We start from the raw sequence: 12057 nt of genomic DNA on the forward strand, positions 1-12057 counted from the left end.
TCTTTTTCTTATCGATCGGAAAGATATAGAAAAAAATGAAAATAAAAATAAAAATAAAAATACAAATAAATAAAAAAAAATAAAACAACATAGAAGCAAACGTGATTCGAGAAAATAATCGACTAATAGATTTTCTTCGAACTTTAATAAATTCCCATATACCTGTGGTTTCTTTTTATTTTATTTTATTTAATTTAATTTTATTTTATTTAATTTAATTTTATTTTATTTTATTTTATTTTATTTTATTTGATTTTTCTTTTTTTTCTTTTTCTTATCGATCGGAAAGATATAGAAAAAAAAGGTACCTGCTGTGAGACATACCACATCATGGTGTGGTATCTCTTATAGCTTGCGATTCAAGAATGAGACAACAACGATCAGGATGCTACATTATTTCTACCTTTCGCCAATCTGGCAAGGTCGCGTGCCTCCTCCTCCTCCTCCTCCTTCACGACGAAAAACTTGTCCGTTTGAATTCAAGCGTAACCGACACATTCGTGCATTGCTAATGTAATACCTTTTATATTTCTCTTTTTTTTTTTTTTTGTCTTTTTTATTCTATGTGAATCCTTACTATTTGACAGGAATACTTTGATTTCTAACGAAAGCTAAAGTACATTCCAAGAAATAGAAACTTGTCAGAGTAAAGAATACTCTTCCTGTATACTGATATTGTTTCTTTTCTACAGAATGGATATTTGAGGATTACAGTCACGAATACAGATATATATATGTATGTATGTATGTATGTATATATGGGTTGGTCAACAATTTAAACTATTTCAAGTATTTCAAGTATTTTTTGGTATATTAGATACTTTATATTTGTATTAACTGAAATAATAATATTTTTTTGTTTTCTTTTTCATTAATATTTTTAACAATATATTTATCGATTATTTAATTTATGATTGGATTTTTTAATATATAAAAAACGATACAGATATTAATTAGATTTAGTATAAACTGTGTTACTGTTAATAATATTTTTTGTATAAAAAAAAAATTAATCATTTTATTAATAATATCTATTTATTCATTTATTTATTTTATTACGAGACATATATAATTTGCATATCCAAATATTAACAAATATAGTTTTAAATTAGCGAAATAAATATTGCACAATTTAAATAACAAATGTTAATTATTTTATCCGCATAACGAATATACTCATCACTATCAAAAATCTAATTTAATGAAATATTAAATATATTACAAAATTGAATAATTATTTATTAGTCAACCAATATATAATACTTATATATACATATATTTCTATAATTATCTATTTAATCGAACGATCGAGATAGTTAGAATGTGACAATGCAGACATTGTCGTACTTCGATCGTGCTTCGAATAGAACCGTTAGAACGTGGTAGAACGTTCTACGGATATCCGTGTATATGATGAGATTATACTTGAGGTGTATAAATACATCAAAACATAGGCAGGATGTAATATCCGGAAATTTTACGTGATACTTAAAACGATTGATTATCGATCGTTTGTTTATATCCTGAATTTTGTTCTTTTTAACAGAAATATCCTAACGATGATCGTAACGATAATAATGACGACGATGATGACGATGAAGACAATGATGACGATGACGATGAAGACAATGATGACGATGACGATGATGACAATGACGATGACGATGATGACAATGACGATGACGATGATGACGATGATGACGATGATGACGATGATGACGATGATGATGATAATAATGATGATAATGATGATGATGACGATGATGACGATAATGATTACAATGATGATGATAATGATTACGATGATGATGATGATAATGATAATGATGATGATGATGATGAAGATGAACGTAGGAAAGAATGTTTCAATTCGTATTTTCCATGCGACACAATCGTGGGGTAATAGTTAGACATTTTTCTCATAGTCAAGAAGAAATAAATAAGTAAGTAAGTAACAACAACAACCAGACACGCTTGCAATAGAATGCAGGAAAAGTTTCAAGAGAGATGGCGGAATGCGTTTAACAATGCGAAGGAGGAACGGCTAATACCACGGAACTTCCGGTCGTGGTATTCACCATGGGAAGATAGGCGGGTCTTTTGCTTTTAAATTAACACGCCGTAATTACGGTTGCCCGTAACCATCATTCGCGTTATCTCGCATTCCAACGTCAGAGCGCAGGGTCACACAACACAAACTATGGCTGACTAATTCTTCTTCTTCTTCTTCTTCTTCTTCTTCTTATTTCTCTCTTTTTTGTGCATACATTACTTAATAATATAACCAATTGCTATAGATATTTTCTTCCCAAAAGATAAATAAATTAACGATCATTTCTAAACAAAAAATTTTCTTTTATAATCAGACGCAAATTGGTTTTAGTTTAATTATTATTATTATTATTATTCAATATTAGTTGTTTCTTTCGTCTCGTCCAAAAATAAAATGATTAATAAATAGGTATCGTAGGGAATTTGGACATTAAAAAGAACTAGAACTTCGTTTTGATTAAATTGGACTTCTTCAGCAACTTAATCTCTAAAGTTCAGCGTCTTTTTTTTGTTTAAGCAGACATACATTCTTGTAATATTCAAAAAAACTACACATCTAAACTTTGTTATCTCTTGATCCGTTATATTTGAACACTCAAACAAAACTTATTATTATTATTATTATTATTATTATATAGATTATAACGTATGAGAAGATTTGGATTTCTTTGAAAAAAGTTACAAACCATCTCAAACGGATTAATATCGTAAATTTAATTGTTAAAAACGACTCGACCTGTGTAATAATAATTTTCACGAGTTAAATAAATTACGGCGTGATAATTTAAACCAGAAATAACCAACAAAATAGGAAATGATTACAACACGCGAATTTAACTTATCATTTGTGTTACTCATGAATCGTAAGAAATAAACAATAGCGCGGTTACATTTTAATTATGTTCAAAGTAAAGATAGATTTTATTAGATAAATTACGACACACATTTTATTTTCAAGAAAAATAATCGATCATACGTATAACGAACTTAACCCCCCCACCCCACCCTTAACTTTTAATTTAGACCAGATGGAAATACTTCTTCCTGTCTCCTCATTTAAATTAAATAAGCAATAATAGAAAAAGAAAAAAAATGATACGTTATTAATAATTATTAATTATAATACGTTATTATTAATTGAAAATTATTAGTTTAAATAATTCTTATCGGGGGGTTAGAGGGGCTTTTGTGGAAAACATGGATTTTAAGAGACTAGCAAAGGTCTTTTCCCTTCTTCTTTTTATTTTTCTTACGGGTGTATAAAATAAAGCACCAACGATAAACTGGTGGTGATGGTGGTGATGGTGGTGGTTGGTAGGGGACTTCGAGGAAGAAAAGTGGGGTGTGGGGGAGGGGGGGGGGGAAAGGCGGTGGCGGCGGAAGCGTGGGAACCAAGCGTAACAGATGGCCTCGACTGCTTCCGAACGAGAACTCGGTTTCCTTCGTGTATCTTCGTGGGATAGGGCCCGCTTTTCGTTCGCGCGTGCTCGATACAGGAAGAGGAGGGGATGGGGGGAAGAGGTGGGTCCAACTCTTTGACCTATCGCAGCTACTCGGAACTATACCAATTTCAACTTTTTTCTTTCCCCCTTTTTTTTTTCCTTCGCCCTTTAGAAACCACTTTGTTAAACTTTAATCATCTTCATTAAGAATATACAGAAAGATGGGAATTATGTTTTTTTTTTTTTTATTTTCATCATCACATCTATTTTCATTTAAATATTATTATACATTAATATATATTTTGTGTTGTAACAGCCAATTGACGTTCGTCGTCTTGTCATCGCGCGATCATTTTTCCTATAAGAGATTATGTAATTAATAATTAATATAATAATAATAATATATTATATTAATAATATATACACGATGAGACAAGAAAAATACTTTCTCAAGAAAGCTGTATTATTCATTGAAATTATTACGAATTTAAATTTTAGAAACAATCTGTAATATTTAATTCAAGTCCACGTTGCTTTACGATGTATAGAATCGAGAAGACGATAATTGAACAGTTTATTTTGAATATGGTGTAAATCTATTTTCTGTTGTTTAGAGAACATTAAAGGTTTGCACATATTGATTAATTTAAAAATATTCATTAATTATATCAAATTGAATAATGTTTCTATTAATTTATCGATATGTAATTTGATTATATACATTACTAAATTAATGTATATTAATAGGCTGCAAATGGACTTATATCACTCTCATAATCAATGATTATGCGATTTCATTTACCGACACCAATTATACAATTATACAAAACATAGAAATTTGTTAAGAAATTAAACACGGACTAATTATTATACATAAAACAATTTTACATTAAATTAAACACGAATTACGTGATTATCCCATTTTCTTTTTTTTTTTTTCAAAAATAGACTTACACCACTTTCAAAATAAATGAGATCTAATTGAATAAAATTGAAAACATTATCATATTAAAAATAAAATAATAGAAAAATAAATCTTCCGAAGTAATAATTAACACCCCAGTAGTACCACTCACCCGTGGATAAATCTATTGTTATATTTCAAAAGTTATATTTTCGTGTTTAACAAACTTGCCCCCCTCCCATGTGTCGATACTTTTTGACTTACACAGAAACACACACACACACACAGTCGTCGTATAGTCATCATCCAGAGAGACTTACTATCGTTTATCTTATACACATCCCTGAAAGTTTGCCTGTTTGTGAAAACTTTTATACAAAGGAAACGCAAATGCGGCGCACGTGTTACGAAAGTGAGTCCTGAAGTCAGCATGCGTCCATTGTTGTGATCGTTGAACGAACCGCAACGAATAAATCGACCGCAGCAGGGAAAAGAAACGCACCAATCCAAATATACCTCCTCCTCTTAGAAATGACGTTAACATTCCCGTGCACGTGTATATATATATATATATAAATGTATGTGTATGTGTTTATTCGATATGCGTATAAATAATCAAGCAAGGGGGAAATACAGCTTGTCGAGTTGGGGTTAAAACTTCGATATGAATTTTAATCGAAAATGTGTCTGAAGAATAATCGATATACAAATATAATTGGAAAAATAATATTCAAACTAAAAGTGTTTCGTTAATAATACATTTTTTTTTTGGTCTTTGTCTTATTTAATTAATTCCATACAAAAATACACATAGGTTGTTTAATGTTTAAATTAATACCAATCGAGTATAGAAAACTCTGTATAGTATTATCGTTATATCTTAAAATGCGGTTTAAATATATGCAAACCGCATTCCGTTTCCGTTTCTTCCCCCGTGTTTCATATTAAACTAGATTTTAAATTTCTATTCAGTCAACGAGAAAGTTTTATTTAACGAGTCCAATCAAACGAATCATTTATATATCGTTCATTTTTTTTTTATTAAAACGATGTTACCGTCAGAATTTTTGGAATGTATGGAAGTATTCCAATTTTTCAAACATTCTTGACCGATAAAAGTTCCGATAATATCAGGAAGTGACTCATAAAAAAAACAAAATTATCGTTGGTTGTATATTATTGTTACATATATCAAATAATTATTAAAGTTTTGAGATAAAAACGGGAAAGAAAGAAAGAAAGAAAGAAATTCGAGAAAATAATTCTAATCTCTTTCTCGCAGCTGTTTTCAAATCTAGGATTAGAAACATCCCCATCCCTTCTATTTCTTTTCTTTGGTTTCACGTCGAACAAGCTGACAATTTCATCTGTTTTCTATTAACGACAACTGAACTAGGAACGACAAAACTCTCTCTCTCTCCCCCCCCCCTTTTTTTTTAATTTACTTCCTCGTCATCCTCCACGTTTCCATGTGTTTTTCTAATTGCAAGAGTTCCGTGTTGTTTTTTTTTTTTTTTGTAAATCTATTTTATAACGGTAACTTAATTAGATATGACACGACACGACACGAGGAAAAAAGTTTTTCTTTTTTTTTTTTGTTGTTTCCATGAAATAGGATTTCCTATTTCATCTCATCATCGTGGCGTCAAGGGGTAGTTCTCATTTAAAAGGACAGGCTGCTAGTTTGTTTTATTGGTATATAATAATAAGTTCATCGAAACCAGTCGTTGCAATCTAGGAAAGTTGTTATTTCTTTTCATCCCTGTTAACTAGTCGAGATCGCGTATCTTTTCTATATAAAACTGGTTTCCTAAGATCCTTCCGTACTCTGTAATATCGCGATACACTTGTAAAGGTTTCATATTTATTCCGGTTTTATAAACTAGAAGGCAATGGCTCACACGAAGTTTCACGAAGCTCGTTTATGTGCAATATTAATCTCTCTCTCTCTCTCTTTCTTTTAATTACGAAAAACAAATTATTTTTGTATACTTAATACCAATTACACTTGAGAGTTTCGTGTAATCAGGTAAACCGTGTAGTACGAGACAAGGAAAACTGTGAAAAGTTAACATTCGTGTCTTACGTTAACTTAACGTTTAATTCGAATCATGATTCGTATAAATATTGAATTGGGCCAATAATGTAATGTCGGAATTTGTAATAGTATATGTTTAAATAAATAATACAAAATATATACGATACACTCTATTGTGAGATCAATTTTCTTATCATATTTGTAAACTTCCTTCTATTTCTTTTGCATCTAACGTTTATAATTTATATCAAGTTTAAGGTTTAATCATTTCATAATAATATATTTCTGTGTATAAGAATTTTGATATTGTTATAATATTGAGACAGAGGGGGGTAGATATTTTATATATTAACAAACAACAAACATTATTATTATTATTATTTCTTCTTCTTATCATATTTGTGAACTTCTTTTATTTCTTTTGCATCTAACGTTTATAATATATATCAAGTTTAAGATTTAATCATTTCATAATAATATATTTCTGTATATAAGAATTTTGATACGTTTTTCATTACAAGAAAATATCAATTGTTATAATATTCAGACAGAGGGGGGTAGATAAGGGTGATACGAATATTTCTGTAACTGATTGTAAATCTCTAATATAAAATAAAATAATATTCAGAAATTTATAATCTTATTCTTTGTGAGACACATTTCAATATTTTATATATTAATTAATAAACAAACAAACAAACAAACATTATTATTATTGTTTCTTTTCTATTAACAAATTCTGTCATTATTTGTTAACCAATTAAATGTCGAAAAAAACATTCATATCATTTTAGTTTGCATATAATATTGTCTCTCAGTTAAGATAGAAGATTTTCTGTATAATATTAAAAAAAGAAACATGCATATATGTATCTATATATATAAACATGCACATTGGAAATGGATTTACGCCTCCCCATTAATATATATATATATACTATTGACCATAATGTGTCCTATCAGCACGTAATCGCGTATTTACCTCGATAAAAGATTGTTCGCAAGAATAGACTCAGTCAGCATATAAAAAGTCTAGATTGTGTGTATCGAACTCTGGGGGGAAGGGAAGGGAAGGGATGGGGAAGGGAAAAGGGGGAGGACCTTAATGTAAGCGTGGCACAATTTCTTTTCAATAGGTCTACTCGTCATACTCAAATTATATTATTGGATTATGTTGAATTTTGTTCTGTTGATTAATTTAATTTTTTCTTTTTTTACCTCGACAATAGAATTGACTTTTGTCAATTTAATGAACGTTTTTGAATTGAGCATGCATTGGGTCAACGAGTATAATCAAATTGTGTGTTAGAAAATAAAAATAAGTATTTTTCTTAATGATTAATTTGAATGAAATAAATGAAACTGAAATTAATGTTATATTAACTGATTATAATATATCGAATAGGGTTCGAGTAGGATAACCTTGTTATATTTAGACAAATAATAAAGGATTCCTTTGAGTGTGTTCGATCGATATGTATTATCAATGTTCTCAGAAATATGTACAACTTATTTTCGTGATTGATGAGAAAAACATTTGTTAAAGTCGATCCTCCAATCTCGGTTTAATATTTTTTTTCTTTTCTTATTTTCTTAAATCAAAGTACGAATAAAAATGTAAGATAAACGATTTGTTTTAAAATAATTGTATCTATTTTCTCCCTATTATCACCAATTCTTCTTCTTCTTCTTCTTCTTCTGTGTTTTCTTTTTTTATGGTAAAAATTGAGCCGAAAAAAAAAAAGAAAAAAAATAATTTACAATTTTGCTATCACACGTTGGTAAACAAGAAGTATTCTTTACAAGATTGTATAAAGGTAACAGTAAAGATGATATATAAGTAGTTTGCTACGAGAAACATTAAAAGAAATAACCAAGTGATGTCTGAAGAAGACGACGACGACGACGACTACTAAAGCGAATGGCAACACAGACCGTTATCTCAAACATGTACATTGATAAACTTGAAACCGCAGTCCTATAGTACATACATACATATCTAAGGAATGTTTCGCATTAGATGGTTGAAAAGAACTGGCGTTAAAAAATGTTCAAGTTCTTTAACAACAAAAATTATAACAATTTCGAAAAGTTCAATTATATTTTAAAGATTTAACTCAAATCATATTGATCGAATCCTAAATTACACGACTGATGATATCAATCAATCCTATGAGATTTATACGGTATATACGTGTATAAATATTTTGAAGTGATAAAAAGTACTGTGTAATCGAAAGATATATAATATTTATAATATATTATATAAAAACAAATTGTTTTTTTTTTCTTTTTTTTCTTTTTCTTTTTCCAAGTAAAATCATCGAGTTACGTTTCGATAAGAAGAAAGAAAAATAATCAAAGACTATCGATCTCGTTTATCTTTAATCGATTAATTTCGTGCAAATGCTTAACGACACTTCTATCAATAATATAGACAAATTTAATCTGATTTAATGAGAAAGATATTTTTAATGATATTTTTTGCATTCATCGATTACACAATAATAGGAACGATTAAAAAGTAGTTTGCTGTCGCGGTTCAGCGGTAATGAGAACGAACATTTACGTACGTAAGTAATACTTATCACAGAACGAGATCAAGAATCGAAAGCGGGTTAATGCCAAACGTATCGCGGATAGTAGTTTTTTTTTTTTTTTTTTTTTTCTAGCGTCACGATTACGAGATTCTTACGATGCGATACCAAAAAAAAAAATTTCCTACTTTTGGGATAGAATCAAAATGTACAATACGCGTTCAAATAAATAAAATTCTTTCTCATTGCTATTATATATTATTATTTATAAAAACGCGCGTTTGAAGTTTGAATAATAATTTAAAAAAAAATTGAACAATTTCGAACACGCGAAACGAAAACACGTGTTTAATTCGAATAAAAAAATAATGAATGATTGTTGCTAACCTCATCGGTAATAATCGGTGTCTTGTCCATGGTATCGTTGATAGGACTAGGTGGTGAGGTAGGACTTGCACTAGGGCTGACTTGAAAACCTTTTGATTCCTTGGCAGGTCTTTGAGGTGACACTCTGGCTGGGAAGCTCAGGGTCTTCGTCCACTGGGACAAACCACGCACCATTTTCTCACCTACTACTCCTCCTCCTCCTCCTCCACCACCCCCTCCTCTTCCACCACCACCTTCCTCTACTTCTTCACCACCGTCCCTCCAACAAAACGCTTTCACTTGTATCGCACCGATTTTTACCGATTTTTTTTTATCGAGCTGTCAACGAGGACGCTCGATATCACAAATTCGCGATTAATTTTATTTAACAAAATTTCTTTAACGAAATTCAAATTTTATCGATTTCGCACTGTTCTCTTCTACGAGCGTTTCAATAAAAAGGAACGCGAACAAGAGAGAAACAGAAAAAGAAAAACAAGAGAGAGAGAGAGAGAGTAAAAAATGAGTACACGCGTAAGTGAAAATCACGGTTAATTCCGATGATCCTAACTCCGCGATGATCTTAATTCCGATGATCCGCGCGTCACCGCTCTCTCTGACAGACTGAACGCAAGCTGCTGCGAGTAGTTGGTCGTCGAGGAACAGCTGCGCCGGGCCCGCTGGACCGAGCGCTGTGATTGGTTCACTTAAGTGAGAGCGACGAATCGAGTAGTTTATCCCCCACTCCTTACCCTATGAGAAACAAGGATAGTAGACGTTTTGGGGTCCGGGCAACGGCTTTGAACGAACGAGGACAGAGATAGAAAGAGAAAGAGAATAATCCGCGGAACGGTTCTCTATCTATCTTTATTTATCTATCTCTCTCTTTCTCTCTCATACGTTTCTCTTGCATGCTACAAAATGCACGATACCGGTGTAATTTTCATGATATCCTCTTCTTCTCATACCGTCTACCACCCCACCTTCTAACTTGCTTTCTTACTTCTCTTCGTGCTTGACTCCTTCTTCTATCTTTATCTCTCTTTTTCCACATGGTCTCTCCGTTCATGATAGAAAGAGAAAGAAATAGAGAAAAAGAAAGACAAGGTGGAAGAGATGGTGAATGGACGACGAGAAGTACGCGAGCACATATATATATATGTATATGTATATGTATATGTATATGTATAAAGAAGAAGAGAATCTTCGAATGTGGCACAAGTCGATGTAACCGTGATTTTCCTCTATCAGCTACCTTCCACAAATTGTTCCTTTGAAATCATTCGTTATTTTCTTCATTATTTCTATCTCTCTCTCTCTCTTTTTATCTATCTTTCAAAATAATCTATAAGAAATCGTTATTATTTGAGAGACTATTTTTGAAAAATAATAAAAAGAAATCTCATTTTGAAATTCTTATATATTTCATTATAAAATATCAAACAATTTCTCGCAAGATTTTTCTCGATTTTAGATCGAAGGTCGATACTTTTAGCCTTTTACCCTTTCAAGTAGAAAAAGAATTTGTCTCTCTCTCTCTCTCTCTCTCTTTCTTTCTTTTTTGCTAGAGAAAGAGAGACACGCGTTTGTACATACGTACATATATATATATATATATATATATATGTTGTTATACCCTATATGATCTCGTGTTGCCAACTGCAGATTCGAGTATAAGTGGGGAGAGAAAACGACATTGCAAGGAGTTGTGTGAGACGACTTTGCACATTCACGGTGAGTTTGAACGTGTAAGTATATACGGACAGGATCTAGCCAGTTGCGGCCTTCTTCGACCTTCCCCCCACCAATCAGCCAGAGACGGGCCCCTCTTCTCGATCCTGATGTAGCAAACAGCCAGCCAGCCAGCCAGCATCGGCAGCATAGCAGCCGGTGTGTCCGGTATCGAACACCTTTCCTCGAGATTTCCTCCCATTTCAAAATCGATATTCGAATGTTATAGATCGACATTTGAAAGCGAATCCGAGAGTATGAATATCGATTAATTCTTCAATTAAATCTGTTCTTTTTTCTCTCTCTCTATATTTCTTTCGAAAACTTTTAACTTTTGTATTATCATTTGTACGATTTTTCTATATTTCATTCCGCAAAATATAATTTTTTGGATCTTTCATAAAAGAAATAGTATAATACGAAAAATAAGAATTTGAAATGATTTGTTCCTTATTTTTGGGCCCACATTGTGTATCGCGTATATACCATCTGTTACCATTATTCTTCGATTTATACCATTATTCGTGTCACGAACCCCGTAAGGCCCTAATTCTTCTTTCCACGATCGATAATAAAAGATTAAAGTTTGACGTTGTCCGTTATTACCCTCTTACCAACAAATATATCATCTATTTATAATTTATAGTGAAAAAGCAGAAGGTCGTGTACAACACAACCCTTTCAAATGATTATGTTAATTATATTGATATATACTCGAAACAAACCCCTTTTGAAAAAGATTACGATCGGAAGCAAACATATTGCTCGAATTATTATCAAAATCGATAAAAAATGAAAAGAAAGAAAGCAACATGATTTTGTTTTTGTGTGTGCGTACGAGTCAAGAGATTTGTTAGGGTTTTATGAATGATATTTAATTTACAATGGTACCTATCACCGTGTTTTAACGGAAGAGTAACAAATTCAAGATTTGAACGTATACTTTTCAAAATTCCCTTTTAAAAAGCCAAAAGGCAGCAGGTGTTC

At 31.2% G+C, this 12057-nt stretch overlaps 1 protein-coding gene across 1 annotated transcript in view; it reads right to left on the bottom strand.

Annotated features, from left to right (window-relative positions):
- Window positions 1-9555, bottom strand: part of LOC106789485 (TNF receptor-associated factor 4) — an 18777-nt gene extending 9222 nt beyond the window's left edge. Inside the window, exon 1 of the mRNA XM_014753711.1 lies at window positions 9361-9555. Within this exon, the coding sequence (XP_014609197.1) occupies window positions 9361-9534 (174 nt within the window). The 5' untranslated portion in view covers window positions 9535-9555. The remainder of the gene's footprint in view (window positions 1-9360) is intronic.
- Window positions 9556-12057: the final 2502 nt, after the last annotated feature.

This window comes from Polistes canadensis, unplaced genomic scaffold (genome assembly GCF_001313835.1).
Source record: "Polistes canadensis isolate GaletaPanama2010 unplaced genomic scaffold, ASM131383v1 scaffold_186, whole genome shotgun sequence".
Classification (NCBI taxonomy): domain Eukaryota; kingdom Metazoa; phylum Arthropoda; class Insecta; order Hymenoptera; family Vespidae; genus Polistes; species Polistes canadensis.